This window comes from Mastomys coucha, unplaced genomic scaffold, assembly GCF_008632895.1.
Source record: "Mastomys coucha isolate ucsf_1 unplaced genomic scaffold, UCSF_Mcou_1 pScaffold4, whole genome shotgun sequence".
Lineage (NCBI taxonomy): Eukaryota > Metazoa > Chordata > Mammalia > Rodentia > Muridae > Mastomys > Mastomys coucha.
In genome coordinates this window covers 25279765-25297149 of record NW_022196910.1, presented here as the reverse complement: position 1 = coordinate 25297149, position 17385 = coordinate 25279765, and the positions used below count along the sequence as shown (strand labels likewise).

Genomic DNA, 17385 nt, shown 5'->3' with positions numbered 1-17385 from the left:
TGATCATTTTTCTATTATGGGTATATGGGTTGTTCCAAATCATTTGGAAAGCATATATAAATCCATGTATAGATCTTTGTATTATATATTTGTTATTATAGCATATGAAAAATTCATAGAACTAGATTGCATTATCAAACTATACCTTGTTGATTAATGAAGTAGTGAGTTTTAAAAAACTGATCAGAAGCTTACTTAGAATATAATTTTTGTATGCTTACAAGAAGAAAAATAAGATAGGAGAACATATTGTATTCATGCCAGCAAAATAATTGAGACTGTACCACTCTCTTATTATAACATGCTCCCTAATGAAATTTGTGAATAGTGTCCTTGAAACAAACATCACACTTCAATTTTGTTAGAAAACATTCAATCTATTTATTTAGAAAAATCCCCAAAATCATAATCAAAACAAGAGCTGAAGAGTTTGCAAACAATTTTATAATAACTGCAAAATTTAGGGATTCAGTTACTGGAGATAGTGTATAAGTTCTAAGAAAATATATGTAAGCCATAATAATGAACTACCAACTTTTATTGCTTTATCATTTAACTCTAAGGGACCTGAGCCTCTTTCTTGCTTTATTGTTTCATTCTAATATCTAGATGTCTCTTTTTATGAAGCCTTTGACTAATGGGTTAATTATAACTATGACAGAGGAATATTTCATTTATTCATATTTTCCAGAGCTTGCTCCTGCTGCCTCATTGTTGTGCTTACAGGGAGTGTACACTACCAGCACACATAAATTTGAGCATATACAAGTAAATTATTTTGAATGTGTAACAATGAAAAAAAAACATTGGGTATTAGTAGCTGCAAGGAGACAAAAATAGCTTTGAGTTGAGGAGCTTTCTCAACTCTGTGTCTGTTTTGTTAATCAGAGGAAAGCAAACTAATACAAGTGGTCCCTGTATGTCACTGACCAGAGCATCCTCAAAGAAAAAGAACAAGCTGCACATACGAAAACAGTGGGTAAGAACAACTGCAAGTGTGTTTTTATGATCTAAACCTAGAAGTAACAATCAAATCTCATGCCGCACACATCTACTCTTAAGCCAGTTTGGGTTCTGTGAAGATGTTTTTATATTATGAAAGCCTGCAGAAGCTTGAAGCAAGCCACTAAATCTATTGGGATTGGTGGCTTGATTTCATTCCCATCCAGACGCAGGTAGCTCAGTTGAGGTCCATGAATGAAGGCATCCTGTTCTGCGCGCAGTGTGGTGGGACATATTACCGACATGTTCACATCTATGGAAGCAGAGATGGCATCAATGATTAAATTGAAACATCAGAGAGTCTGGAGACCTAGACCAACCAGATACTACAGTGGTCCTAAGGGGCCAGGTGACATCATGTAAAGGAATCTGTAAAGATACAAACCGTTGTCATATAGGCTATTATGCTTTTGTTTCCTGAAGGAACACCGAAAGAGTGTGGGGTAACAGCTGTCCTCTCCTTGTGCTGTGCTCTGCTATATTTTAGTATGGAACTTTACATATTGAGAGTCTTTTCCAGAGTGAAAGGCCTTTATGCCAGCCCTCTGAATTACAAAATTCAGAGAATATTAGAGGAGATGATCTAAAACATCAATCCCTTGTCCCTCTCCCCCTTTATAGCCAGCACATACAAATAACTGGAATGTGAGAAACAAGAGTTCTAAATGTAATTATTTTCCATATGTTAGGATTTTTCTCAGAGAATGTGGAGAAGTGACTTATTGAAGTATATAGGTATTTTACATAAAATTTCAGGTTCCTTATCATATTCTGAAGAAACCCTTTTTTTTTTTAAAAAAAATACAAAAGAAGAGTTCACTGAAAAATTCAATGGGCTTTTAATATAAAAGTTTTGTTACTTGAAAAAATATTTTTTAACAATTAGATTATATGACAAGAAGTAAATACATTAACAATTATTATAAAACTATGTGATCCATAAAGTTATGGTCCAGTTATACTAAGATGCACAGCTTGATCTTCATGTGGGTCCCAAACAACTAGAACAGGGGCTATCCCTAAAGTTGTTGCCCATCTGTGGAACCCTTTCCCCTAATCCATTTTGTCTGGCCTCAATTGGAGAAGTGCATAGCCCTGCAGAGACTTGATGTGGATGCAATGGGAGAGAAACCATGGTGGAGGATGAGGGGTAACACTCTCTCAAAGAAGGGGAGGGAGAATGGGAAGAAGGACTGTGAGGGAGACCAGGGTCAGGGACAGGGATTGGGATATAAAGTGAAGAAAAAAATGGTTAACCTGAAAGAAAGAGAGAAAGAGAGAGAAAGAGAGGGGGGAAGAGAGAGAGAGGGAAAGGAAGACAGGAAGGGGGAGAGAAAGAAAGAAAGAAAGAAAAAGAAAGAAAGGAAGAGAGAGGAAGGAAGGAAGGAAGGAAGGAAGGGAGAGAGAGAAAGAAAGAAAGAAGGAAAGAAAGAAAGAAAGAAAAGAAAAGGAATCTGTAGTCTGCATTTATTTCTTTTGCAAATAACAGTAAGATTCCTGTATCAAATGAGGAAGTGTAACTTCATTTTGTTTAAGGTAAGAAGCTGAAGCCTCTACTATCGACCCTGCAGTTACTCTGTAATTCTTTGCCAGCTACTGTCACCCACTTCACCTTCAGTTTCCTCTTTGAACTTCCCAACAATGTCACACAAGCTCTTAGGAGGTTTTGCGTTTCTCTAACCATGGACAAGAAACAACAGTACTATTACAGTTCTGAATTTTTAGGCCCCACTTCAGAACCACAGGTCATAAATACCTGGGTTGGGGGAATCACTACTACCTTTCTCAAAATCAGTTGTTTGTGAAACATGCTAATATATAATTATTCTTAAAATATGGACTGTATGCACACAGCCTTTGAAAATGCTCTGCAAAATTTCAGTGGAGGATGACACAATGCTTTACTTCTCTACCTTGCTTTCAATGCTGCTACCTCACTCCTGAATACTGGGTCTCAAGTTCCCCCATGTACGACTCACATACAAATATCTCTGTAGAGACACCTGAAGTCATCTTTCTATTCCAGTTATCTGTGAGCTTTTATTGAAGATAAATTATACCTGTAGAAGCATAGACCTCTTCAGGGAAAACTCACAAATTCCAGGTCCTTCTTGGACACTATCAGGTTTGGCTCAGCTTAGCATGCTCACCTAACAAGTTTTCCTTCTGACTGGAGTATTAAATAGTGCATTTCCTCACCACAGGGAGGAAAATAACTGCTGTGGTGGTGGCGTGCCATTTAGTTCCAGGACTTAAGGCTCAAGTACATGGCATCAATAAGGTAAACCGACACAGTTTCCAGGGGAGAGGTGGGCTAATACTTTAATGACATGCTTATATGATCAGATGCTAAGTGAAACTTCAGGGAACAATAACTAGGAAGCATAAATAACCCTGTGGCATTTGTCGGATTTACTTTCTATAAACTATTTTCATCAACTCACGTTTCAAGTTTGCATTTTAGTAAGCTTTCCAGAAGGAATTGCCCTGTGATTATCCTCCCAAAAGGCTTATGCTGAGACTGAAGATGAATTCTAGGCTGTGTACTAGTAATGCCATGCATGGAACATGGAAACCACTCAGTTCCACCACCAGAGACAACTTGTCGTTAACTATGAACAGGTCAAGTTCATCTCAAATGTTTCTAAGAATGAACTTTGTGCAACCAATTCATCTCTAGACAACATCTTTGCTTCAATAGACTTCAGCCTGATCCATTCTCCACTCCATTTCTGAAGATCTTTTCAAGAAGGAGGAACATTTTCCTCATTGAGGATGTATTGCTATGTCCCACTGATTGACAGATCCCAGGCACTGGGTTCCATTTCAATTGAGTACAACCTTGATCAGTGATAACAGTTCTCTATATGTGATTCCCAGAGCATCAGGACCAGCACCTAGGAAGCTGTTGAGAATGAGAAGTCCAGGTCCTACCCAATAACTCATGACTCAGAAACTCAGGGGTAGGTACCATAATGTACACTCTAACTGGGGATATTTGATTGGTGATGATAATTATGGAAATGCAAGCATAAACTCTTCTGTAATCCCTTAAATCCCATTCTACATATTACGCATGAGCTTATTGATGCCTTATGTAGTACTTTCTTCAACACATGTCCCCCAAAAAGTGCCAGGAATGTTGACACAAGCCTCTTGTATTCATGTCCACTCTGAAAGATGTATTAAGACATAAATGATATCTACTCATAGAGGGAGAAATATCAGAATCCCACAGAAAAGAAAATAGGTCTGTTTACTTTCTCCTCTACATACAAGCCTTGTGTAGATTACTAAGGCTCAGTTCTCAAGCCTGAACTTGAAGAGTTGGGCATCTTGATTTTTTTTTTTTTTTTTTTTTAGTTTTTCGAGACAGGGTTTCTCTGTGTAGCCCTGGCTGTCCTTGTACTCACTCTGTAGACCAGGCTGGCCTCGAACTCAGAAATCTGCCTACCTCTGCCTCCCAAGTGCTGGGATTAAAGGCGTGCGTCACTACCGCCCAGTTATCTTGATATTTTTAAAAGCTATATCAACAAAGTTGTGTAATGAAATCTGAAAAGAATTTGTCAATAATATCAGCCCATTAGTTGTTGGTAGGGGCCAACAAAAACTGTTATTTCTACAAGGGGAAGACACTAGACATAATGATGGACATTTTGGTCACAGGCACTTCTTTATGGCTACTTACTTTTAATTTTGTTGTGATCCAGGTGAAGGTGCTGCAGGTTAGCATTGATTCGGGGAAAGTTTGTGAGCTGATTGTGAGACAGTTGAAGATCTAGAATGGATGACACATCAAAACCCCTGGATGGGAGACCTGCATCTGATAGTTTGTTATGGTTGAGCCTTAGGAAAGCCACCTTAGGAATCACATTGAAATAATTTTCTGGTATTCCTTCAATGGAGTTGTTGTCCAGAAAGAGTTGCATGGTGTTGGCTGGTAATCTTGGGGGCATGTTCCTTAGGGCATTCTTAGCCATATTTAACTGCATGAGGTTCTTAAGCCCCTTGAAAGTATCTCTTTGAAAGGCATTGTCTAACAGTTTGTTATGCTGCAGGTCAAGAAGGGTCAGGTTTTCCAGATTACTGAAGGTCCCCTGAGGGATTCTGGATACTTTGTTTCTAGCTAATTGTAATTGTTCTAAACTTCTTGGCAATGGAGAAGGTACCTCTTCTAGCTCATTGTCTTCTAGAAATAGGAAAAGAAGCTTCTTTAGCTGGCTTAGGGCCCCCTTCTCAATCCCGTAGTTGGTTATTTTGTTCTTGTTTAAATTGATCCATCTCAGCTGAGTGGCATTCTCAAATGGCTTCTCTGGTATTGATTCAATCAGATTGTTTTCCAGGTAGAGGTACCAGATCCTTGAAGGAATAGGAGGGATTTTTGTGAGACCTCTATTCTCACAGTATAAGGCAGTAGGGAAACTGGGTGGACAGAAGCATTCTCTGGGACAATAGAAGTCATCGTGAACATCCCAGTCCTCTGGGTCCTGCACTTCATAGGCCTGTCTCACACTCTGTGTCCACACAGTATCTGCTATGAGTAACACCCAAAGTATCAAACAGTTTGGGGTTGCCATTGGAGCACCTGTGGAGTAAGCAACACACGTGACTAGTAGTCCATTAACTTTTAAACATTGGCATGCGTCAAATAGGTATGCATTGTTCCCTTACTGAAGAGCTGAGAGTATCAGATTCTCATCCATGCATAGCACCAAAGTCACATTTACTGAGCACCCATCATAGGAAAAGCACTTTACAGACATTGAAAGAAATTCACAGCCACTGGGTTGAACTGAGTCATAGCAAAAGCTGAGAAATGGAAAGCAAAGTTCAGCAACTTTAAGTGCTTTTCCATTTCAAGTTATTAATTCAAGAAACTTCACTAAAACAAGTAGTGAGTATAAAAGAACAAAATGTGATCTAATAAACAAAGTGGCGACTCCATGCTGTTCCTCAGAGATGGGCATCTGTGTGTGCTTTTATTTTCAGCCTTAAATGAGCCAACATCTGGAGGATATTTTCCAGGTTCTTCGGCCCTTGGACCAAAGAAATGTAGAGATGAAAGGACAATTTGGAAGGTTATGGTGAAGGAAGGGTCTAGGATCTGAAGAAATGTGTGTGACTCATCTTTGGTTCTGAATTTTTCAGGTAAGTTTTCCTTTGGGGAAAGAGTTGTATAACTTTAAGTACAGTATCAGAGTCAAGATGTACAGCCAAGAAATGAAATTATAAATTCTCTCACATAACTGCTATCACCTATTTAATTCTTAAATTCTCCTTCATATAGACTACTTATATTTTGTACAAATGCATATATATACTCATGCCTGTATGTGACAGAAGTTTTATATAAAACTAAAATATCACTTATGTAATTTTAGTATAAGCTTATTTAAATATTACATTATTAATCAGAATAAGAAATGGTACAAATATTTAGAACATAGGTCAGAAATTTCCCTATATTTATATGTCCAATATAGATAGTAATGAAGACTAGTTTAATACATACTCGTACAGGGTAATTTTAGAAGAAACTTTATGAAGACTAGTTTAATACATACAAGTACAGGATAATTTTAGAAGAAACTTTCCCCATTGAATAGCACCAGATATAACAGTCAAAAAGAACTACTGTCAGAGAAAAATATATATATACTAAATATAAGTATATATATATATACATATATATATATTACAGATATAACAGTCAAAAAGAACTACTGTCAGAGAAAAAATATGTGCTAAATATTTTAAACACACTCTTATAACATATATGTTACACATGCATATATAAAAGCTTCACTTTCCTCAACATGCATTTAGCTACACCAAATAATAATAAGCACAAATACACTTCTCTGATTCCTAGGGACTTGAAGATAAAATTGCTCACTATTGTTGTTCTTTCATTCCTCCCATTAAAGTTCAGATCTGTTTCTGCAAGCTGTCAGAATCCCTCTGACTGCAGAATGCTTCTCTGGACTGCTTCCAACAAAGACAAGTTAATTTTTTTTCAAAGTAGAGTCATGCATTTGTTGCATTAATTATTGAAACTGTAACCTTGAATCTTTTGAACCAGAACTCTGAATTCCAACCCAAAAGTTGTAAAAAGTATAAAATAGTTTACCTTGCTTTCCAGGAATATACCGTTGAGTCCTGTGGCTGGTGTTAGGTTAGCTAAAGTAAGTTGATGGGGGATAAAAGAAAGAAAAAAATGTTTTAACTTTATGCTATTAAATCTCTAATCGGAAAAAAATGAAATGTGGGGTGACTGGTCACCATGAAGACCTTTTGATGTATTGTTTCCACTCTGACAGACTTCAGGATGGCTTACCTCAGCCCTCTTGGATCTTCTCCTTCCTTTCCTATTGGTTACTGCTGCTCACAGAATTGGATTGACCCAATCTTTGCTGTCGGATTTTTAGAGTCCTTTGTAAGATATGTGCACTCTTGGCTCCAATCTCAACCCATCCAATAAATCCAGTACCTTGCCACCTATGAAGCTCAGCAAAGAAAATTTTTCTTTTAAGTTCAAAAATGTTTTTCAATAGTCAAGGCAAGTAAGTTTTCCTCTTAATCCACAGTTCCAGGGATGTGAAAAGGTACTGATGTACAGATCTGATCCACCAGCTAGCAACTGAGGAGAACTTTAATTGTAACGAAAACAAAAAGATTTTGAAATATTTTTTTTTCTCTGGATGATCTTTTAAAACAATTAAACGCAACAGTAAAGGCCAATGTATTCTGCTCATGTGGACATATTTTATTCATCTCTGATACGAAACAGATGCTGCAATGTTTTTATTAAGGGAAGCATACATTTGCAAAAAATTAAAATTCTCCTTGAGTAGCTATAGCTGATTTAAGTACTGAATTTGGTAATCACCTTTGTTCCACAGAATCAATTTTGTATCTATATTCCACACTCCTTAATAATAACTTTAAGTAACTACTAAATCAAGAGGTCTTTTACTATTAAATTTTAGCAGATGTTTTACATTCGGTGACTTAAAAGGCATTCTGGTGCATTGGCTTCATTTATTTAACATATGTGTAAGTTCTATTTATCACATTCAAGGGGAGAAAGCCGTAATTCTGTTGAGGGGGATGCAATCCTACTCTGTCTAATGTCTGTTGACTGTCGTCATTTTGTTTGAGAAATGTGTGATACCGGGTGGTTAAAGACTTTAATGAATATGAACCAGTGACACTATTCACATGAGTTGTATCAAAGACAGAGGGCACTGCTGTGGAAGGACCTTTCTGAACCTGTCTTTCCATATTCCTGGCCTTATGCAGATTAATTAGAACTCAGTTGTATCATCTACACAACAACAATGGACTACTTAACAGATTTAGATTTTAAAAAATAAGTAATTATAGATAATAGGCTTTCTTTGGAATTTGCACTATACATCTAACTAGAAAAGGCATGCATGTTAATGACTGCAGATTAAATCACAAAAGAACACACATAATATGCACTTACTGACAAGTGAGTATTAGCTCAGAAGCTCAGAATACCCAAGATACAATTCACAAACCACATGAAACTCAGCACTTAGGAGGCAGAAGCAGGCAGATCTGCTCTACAGAGTGAGTTCCAGGGCAGCCAGAGCTATACAGAGAAACTCTGTCTTGAAAAACCAAAAAAAAAAAAAAAAAAAAAAAAAGAAAAAGAAAAAGAAAAAGAAAAAGAAACAAAAAGAGAAAGAGAGGAAGAGAGAGGGAGAGAGAGAGAGATGATTCATCGATATCTCTTCATATTCTTACAGATACACTCAGGACATAATTTTAATAATAAAATTTTAATAATAAGTTAGTTATTTTTTACTCTTTTTCAAAACCAGCTCTCTCTTTCCTATATCATGCTTGGTTTTTTGTTTGTTTCTTTTTCTATTCTCCCTGTTTCCTTTTCTTTTTTCTAGACTCATGGGACATAAGTGAAATGGGATATTCGAATCTATACAGTCACAACTTTCTTTTGGAACAAAACTGGCAAGTAATTTCTAAACTTATTATCCAAATATTTCTATGTGTTCAGTAGGAAAATCAGCACATTCCACTTATGTCTACAGTCTATTTTCCATTCACCATTCCACTTATGATCTAAAATGCACTTTCCAATTCTGTCATTTCTTACATAGTTCTAACAAAAGAAGTCCTGATCTCAACATGCATCAATTTACTGAAATCTTCCTGAGTCGCTTACACAACCTGGATAACACCAAACCATCTAGGTCATTCGATATTCCTCTAATTGGATTTCACTGTCTCCAGGATAGTTTTCCCATTCATTCATAAATCCCCTTTTATCTGCATCTTGGGGCTGTGTTGCTTCTTTTTAACATTATGTATAGTGATGGATGTGCTTCTAAGCATTTAAAGGTTCTAAGTCGCTGCCTATAATCCTGGGGCATTTTCTGATGTATACACAGTTCCTATATGATTCCACCTGCCTTTCTGTTACAATGTTTCTTTTTTTATTACATATTTTATTTACTTACATTTCAAATGTTATTCTCTTTCTTGGTTCCCCCCCAAAAAAACCCTTATTCCATCTCCCCTCCCCCTGTTCACCAACCTACCCACTCCCACTTCCCTGACCTGGCATTTCACTACACTGGGGCATCGAGCCTTCTCTGGACTAAGGGCCTCTCCTCCCACTGATGTCCAACAAGGTCATCCTTTGCTACATATGCAACTGGAGCCATAGGTCCCTCCATGTGTACTCTGGTTGGTGGTTTAGTCCCTGGGAACTCTGGGGGTACTGGTTGGTTCATGTTGTTATTCCTCCTATGGGGCTGCAAACCCCTTCAGCTCCTTTCTCTAGCTCCTCCATTGGGAACCCTGTGCTCAGTACAATGGGCTGAGAATCTCTACCTCTTTATTTGTCAGGCACTGGTAGAGCCTCCCAGGAGACAACTATAACAGACTTCTGTCAGCAAGCACTTGTTGGCATCCACAACAGTGTCTGGGTTTAGTGACTATATATGGGATGGATTCCCAGGTAGGGCAGTCTCTGCATGCCCTTTCCTTCAGTCTCTGCTCCACACTTTGTCTCTGTATCTCCTTCCATGGGTATTTTGTTCCCCCTTCTAAGAAGAACCAAAGTATCCACACTTTGGTCTCCCTTCTTCTTGAGTTTCATGTGATTTGTGAATTGTATCTTGGATATTCTGAGCTTCTGGGATAATACTCACTTATCAGTAAGTGCATACTATGTGTGTTCTTTTTTGATTGAGTTACCTAACTCAGGATGATATTTTCTAGTTCCATCGATTTGCCTAAGAATTTAATGAATTCTTTGTTTTTAATAGCTGAGTAGTACTCCGTTGTGTAAATATACTCCATTTTCTGTATCCATTCCTTTGTTGAGGAACATCTGGATTCTTTCCAACTTCTGGCTATTATAAATAAGACTGCTATGAACATAGTGGAGCATGTGTACTTATTGCATGTTGGAGCATCTTCTGGGTATATGCACAGGAGTGTTTTAGCTGAGTCCTCAGGTAATACTATGTCTAATTTTTCTCAGTAACTGCCAAACTGATTTCCAGGGTGGTTGTAACAGCTTGCAATCCCACCAGAAGTGGAGGAGTGTTCCTCTTTCTCCACATCCTCCCCAGCATCTGCTGTCACCTGAGGTTTTCATCTTATCCATTCTGACTGGTGTGAGGTGGAATCTCAGGGTTGTTTTGATTTTGTCACAATGTTTCTTGAACAAGTTATCTCCAAACTAGCCATGGAACAAAACCATCACTCCAACATATGTTTATCTACCTGCTCAATAGAAATGATAACTATGGATAATAATTTCTCTTTTTCTTAGTCTTGTGAACTATAAATTAAAGCTAATACAATGTTTGATTTATTATAGTAAAACTACCTACCTGATAGAGTTGCAATGGCACTTAGATAAGTCAACATTTTAAAATGTTCAGGTTATTATGCATGCATAGGTTAATAAAATTAGACATTCTAGCTTTATTCCAGTGGATAGACATATCTTTATACTTCAGTAGTAGTTTTATTGCCACTACAAACAGATGAATTCAGCCAATCACAACTGTCAGGATCTATGTGACTCAAAAGATATCATAGCTACTTCATTGTTAGTGACTATTATAGGGATTTCCCTTCTAACTTGCATGGGTGAGTTGTGTCTAAATTAAAGTGTCATTCAACTGAGTCTTATATAGTGGGTGTTTATTTGCAATTGGCTTCAACATCATGGCTATAGATTGTATTCATTATGAAGGTTTGTTTTAATTTTCATTGAGCATAGTAAATGCTGATGAGGAGAAAAATAAAACACACCCTCTGTTGTATTTATTAATATTGCTGTTCTAGATGCCTTTATGGGTAATGCAATTCTGCATCCTGGTCCTGTGGGATTAGTGTATTTTGGGGATTCTCCTTGCTCTTTTCCATGCTCTGAGATTCATCTTCAAAGCTAGTTGGTTGGTTACTTCCACAATCTTTTATCCCCTACTTCCACCATCTTTTATCCCCACCCACTCTTTTGAGTAACTTCCTGTTACCCTTCACAGTTCCTTTTTTAAACTTTTATTGGTTCTTTGTGAATTTCACATCATGAACCCAAATCCCACTCATCCCTTGGTTCCCCCCTAACCACCATCTACCCTTGTAACCTTCCACTCAAAGAAAAAAATTACATTGTGGATGCCATAGTGTGTCCCACAGTATACCCTTTCATCTACTTTTTTGCTTGAAAATGTACATTGCAATGAGTCGTTGGTCTGGTACAAGGCCTCTGGCTTCTGCTGTTCTATACTGAATCCTCAGTGGGATTCTTCTTGGAGATCCTGTTGTTGAGCAGCATCAAGGAGTTCCATTAGTTTTGTATCCATAGGGCCAGCCCCTTAATGCAGTTCATTGGTGGGGTGGGCCAATTCAAAGCTCTGGATCCAGGCTTGAGCAGTATCTGAGCTGGGCACTGCCAGCTCTCCCACACCCTCACCATCATGGTGAGCTCTGCTGCTCTGTTCTGGTTGGCCCATCCAATGGTATTGCCAGCAAGGGGCAGACCCAGCTCTCCTACTTGCATGTCTTCAGGGCTGGCTCATCCACACTCATGACATCAGGGCCAGCTCTACTGTGCTGTCCAGGTGAGGTGCACAGCCTATTCTCCCTAGTGCTGCAGCAGACGAGGGACAGGGTCAGTTCTATTCTCTTGACCCCAGAACCAGCTATTCCAAATATCATAGATACTGAGGACAAGTGAGAAGAGGAGGGCATCTTTCCCTTGTTCACACCACTGCATAGCATACAAGGGTCAGGGTTGACTATCCTTCACTCACTCCCTCTGTGTCAGCTAGCCTGCAATCCTCCCATCCAAGAACCACCTCTCACCTGCCACAGGTGGGAAGGGGTAAGGGATCAGGAGAGAATCTCTCCTTCACCCATGCCATGGTATAGCAGACAAGTTGTGGGGTCAGCTCTCCCATGGTCATACCCATGAGCCCAACTCACTTATTCTCCTCTGCTACCAGGGTTAGCTCTATTGTGCTGCACAGGCAAAGTTCAGGGCCTGCTCTCCCAAGTGCTGCAGCAGGTAAAGGACAGAGCTAGCTCTCCTGTTCTCATAACCCCAACATGGCCAGCTCTTCTACCCCTTGAAGGTGATCAGGGCAAAAAGGAGGAGAGGGGATCTCCTGATCCACTCACAGAAGACAGGAGGCAGGACAGGGTTGGATCTCACACCCTCATGTTCTCCTGGCAGGCTTGCCTGCACTGCAACCTCCAAATCCAGAGCCAGCTGATCCTAGTGGTATGAGAGCAGGTGGGCTGACCCCAACCCTGACCCTGTCCCCAGACAGCTGCAGTACTCTGCAAAGTGGCCCACACATCCCCCAGGAAGCAGTAACAGTAGACCTGGCCCTGGTTACAGGAATTGAGAGAAAGAAGCCTGAAGGAGATGAATATGGGAGATCTGGCCCTGCCTCGCATCTCCCATGCATGAACATGGATGAAAGACCTGACTCTAGTGGTCCCAGGGTGTAAGCTGTCTTCACCACTTGTCTGAAGTGATGTGATATGGGTGAGGGATGAGATGCTCACCCACCTCATGCCTTGCTACCTGAGGCAGACAGGAAAGCTGACCCTAAAGTCATCAAAGTGAGAGAGCTAGTCCTAACCCTCACCTGCTGTGGCACTCAGGAGAGCAGACCCTGTATCCTACATATGTTTTAAATCTTACTTGTTTTGAAGAAATTAAATGCTTAAAAATGTATTTTACTCAAGTAAAGGGAGAGGGAACTTATAGAGCCCACCTCCAGCAGGAAGACATTGAATTGGGGCGGGGGGAGCATCTCACAGTCACAACTCTGACCCATAATTGTTCTGCTCTGAAAGAATTACAGGGATGGAAATGGAGAGTAGCCTGAGGAGAAGAAGGTCCAGCTCAATGGAAGGTCCCAAGGCCTGACACTATTACCGAGGCTATGGAGGGAGCGTTCACAAAAAGGGGCTTAGCATGACCACACGCCAGAAGACACAAGAGGCAGCTGAAAGAGTCAGATGCAGATATTTGCACCCAGACAATGGATAGAAGCTGCTGACACCTGTGGTTGTATTAGGGAAAGGCTGAAAGAAGCTGAGGAGAAGGGCAATCCTATAGGAGGACCAACAGTCACAATTAATCTGTACTTCGGAGATATCTTAAACACTGGACCACAAAACAGACAGCGTACACCAGCTGATATGATATGGCTCCCGACACACATACAGTACAGGACTGCCAGATCTGTTCATTCAGAGATGATTCACCTAACCCTCAAGAGACTAGAGGCCGCAGGGTGTTTAGAGGTCAGGTAGGGTGATGGTGGGGACATCCACATGGAGACAGGGTGGTGGGGAGGAGGTATGGAATTTGGAACAGTCAGAAGCTGGAACAGGGGTAGAGGGAATAAAATATGGAGTGTAAAAAATTAATTAATTAATCAAAAATAAGAATTCTAGTTTGAAATACCATTTTTGTAAGGTTTTGAAGATGTGCAAAGAAGCATCATCATGAATTTCAATAATTTGCATAATAAAATATGATAAACATGTCTTTTTCTTGCTTCAAAATGTCTTTCAGAATTGTCTTTAGTGTATTAGTCATTCAAGAGAATCTTGGAGGTGGAGGTTCATATCTATGCAGACTAAATAGTTTTTTTCCTAGTTATTTTTCCTGTAAGTCTCAGAAAACCAACCTCCTGGTTTAAAGTCTGTAGTTTCTCATCACATAATTTTTAATTCCCATTTTAAGAATGTTTATGCTATGCTTCACTGATATCCTTGGGAGGCCTGCTATTTTCTGAAAGGAAATGTAGAAGGAGTGAATCTGGGGCAAGAGCAGGTGCGATGTTTCTTATATGCTTGGCCCAGGGAGTCACACTATTTGGAGGTGTGGCTTTGTTGGAGTAGGTGTATTACTGTGGGCACTGGCTTTAATTCCCTAGTCCTACATCCCTGGAAACCAGAATTCTCCTTAGCAGCCTTCAGATAAAGATGTAGAACTCTTAGCTCATCCTGCCTGCATGCTGCCATGTTCCTACCTTGATGATAATGGACTGTAAGCCAGCCACAATTAAATGTTGTCCTTTATAAGACTTGTCTTGGTCACTGTGTCTGTTTACAGCAGTAAGACCCTAACTAAGACAGGAGGTAAAACAGACTGGGAGGAGTGGAGGGAGAGAAAACTGCAGTTGTGATGTAATACATGAAAAAATAATAAACTGAAAACTAAAGATTGCTATTCTTTTTTAAATATTTATTTTAAAATATATTCATACAATATATTTTGATCATATACACCCCATACTCCTAACCTTTCTCTGAACTGCTTTGTACCTCCTTACCCAAGTAACTTCACGTCCTCTCCCCCACCTCTCTCTTTCAAAAATAGAAAACAAACAAACAAACTGAAAACCTAAAAGGAAAACAAATAAACTGAAAAAAAGTCAACATGACAAACAAAAAGTGTATAAAGTACAAAATAAAAAGTGCACACAAAAACTTTAAGTCTTTTTTTTTTCATGTTAGCCAACTACTGCTAGGAATAGGACCTGTACTGTATTATGGTTGACTAAGCAGAGACACTCCATTGAAGAAAAAATATATTTTCCCAACATTTGCAATTGTAATTAGCTTCTTTGTTAGGATTGATATTTTGTGTGACTTCCCTTTTCAGTTTTGGTACTTTGTCATTTCTGATCCTCTGCATGTCTTTTGTGATACAGTATCTGTGAGTTCAGATATATGTCAATTCTATAGTGTCTAGAAGAATGATATTGTATTTTCTGGATTTCCTTAAGTTTTACATCCTAAGTTATGTTGTACATAGCATATATACTATTAGAGGTTGTCAATTTGTAATACTTTCCAATAATTCTTCATCTTCATGTAGTTAATGTCTTCTTTTAGTCCATTCATGATGTTAATACAGACTGTCTTGGGAAGGACATGAAGTTTTATTAGTTACTTAAATAAATAAAAGAGAGACTGCTTAATAAAAAGAAATGTGTTAACTGTTTATTAATTTATACCATATGTGGGTATATATATACACATATATATATTAAAACTAGTGAAAAATGGAAGAAAAAAATTATTGTAAGTAATTTTAATATATACATATACATATATACCCACATCTCTCTTTTATTTATTTATTTGTTTGTTTATTATTTAATGTATGTGAGTACACTATAGCTGTCTTCAGACATACCAGAAGAGAGTATCTGATCCCATTACAGATGGTTGCGAGCCACCATATGGTTGATGGGAATTGAACTTAGGATTTCTCGAAGGTTAATCAGTGCTCTTAACTGCTGAGCCATCTCTCCAGCCTGCAACACAATTCTTCTTAGTACATGTTTTGTAGCTTTAGATTTTACATTTCTACTAACATAATTTTTCACTATAATTATGAATTAAAAAGTATAGTTCAGTGGTTTTTGTTTGCAGTGACCTGGGGCTATACCAATTCCCAAATGGATTCGAACACTGTAGTGACCCTGTCATTTCTAAGCCTCTAACATGCCATTTATAACTCAAATGGTGCCAGTTGCTCCAGGACCCAACAAAAGCTTTCATTACTGGATTTTGAAAAACAAATAAAAAAAATGTAGCTTTGTAAATTCCTTCATGTGTGACCAGAATCACTTGCTCTGTGTTCTCTGATCCTCTCTATTTTTACAAAGTAACATCAAAACTCCTCAAGTTTATCTGGAATTAGGCAGCTTAGAAATCTATAAAGGTCAATCTCATCACGCTACATTTTTGAGGAGATATCTTAGAAGGCATTGTTCCTTCACTGAGTGAAGAAAGTGCCATCTATGGCCATGGCTCCCACCACACAGAGGAGAGGTCATCAGTTCTAGGATATACTCCTAGTGACCTCAGCCTCTTACCCAATAGACTTCCATAATCATCACAAGCCAGAGTGATGATGTTACCACAGAAAACCACAACCCCTTGGTATGCATAGTCTTCTCAACTTTCTGATGTAGAGAGGGGAACAGCAGCAAAAATCACTAGCAACTACTCCATTCTGTGTCCATGTTTATTGTGTATTTGGTGACACTCACTGGCAGATCAGACAATAATGCATTTATGGGCAGCAAATATCTGATTTTTTATGGAGCCCTTGCTAGAGTCTAGTTTTTCAAAATATTAATTTACTAAGGATAACAAGGCTTTTAATTTAAAAAATAAAAACTCTAAATATCCTATTGAGGCTTACAATGGTCATATATAATGGCCTCCTATATGACATACTCTTCCATCTGTTAGATGGTTGACAATGAGATAAATTTAATCTCAACCATCTTTAAAGCATTTACACTGTCTTACAAGTGCATTTTTGTGCAGTGATATGTTGCCTTCAAAAACCAGTTAAGACTATACTTCTCATGGCAATGAAAATATGGTTCAGTCATTTGTGTTCACTTTGAAAAATTGTCTTACCTTATATTTGTAAACACGAAACTTCTAATGATTTCACAGATTGCTATTTTCTGCGGCACTTATTGTCAAACTTAGTGGGGAAATAACTTCCAAGTTTTTAATTAATGTATCCAGCTAACAAAATTTACCCTGGCATGATATCATGTCACGTGGTGTTCCTGAAAGCTGAAATATTGAGGTCAAGGAGTCAAAACAATTCAGGTATAAGATGGTTACAAAAATACGTTTGCCTCTGGTAATTTTGTTTATTACAATAGACCATAAAGACATTTTTCGAGCAATTACTTTGTGCAAGGCATTTCATTCTGTGATGGGTTGGGCCACACATGGAGCAAAAATTGCAGCAGGAGTTGCCATCTAATTAAATCCTCCCATATTCTTTAAGATGGTTCATTAAATTTA

The 17385-nt window shown here is 38.5% G+C and overlaps 1 protein-coding gene across 1 annotated transcript; it reads right to left on the bottom strand.

Annotated features, from left to right (window-relative positions):
- Positions 1-356: 356 nt before the first annotated feature.
- Kera (keratocan) lies at positions 357-7580 on the bottom strand. The gene is made up of 4 exons (XM_031349425.1): positions 7340-7580; positions 7133-7182; positions 4691-5587; positions 357-1255 (listed from the first exon to the last, which is right to left on the bottom strand). Exons 3-4 carry the CDS (start codon positions 5577-5579, stop codon positions 1089-1091), a joined length of 1056 nt encoding a protein of 351 aa, XP_031205285.1. The 5' UTR covers positions 5580-5587; positions 7133-7182; positions 7340-7580; the 3' UTR covers positions 357-1088.
- Positions 7581-17385: the final 9805 nt, after the last annotated feature.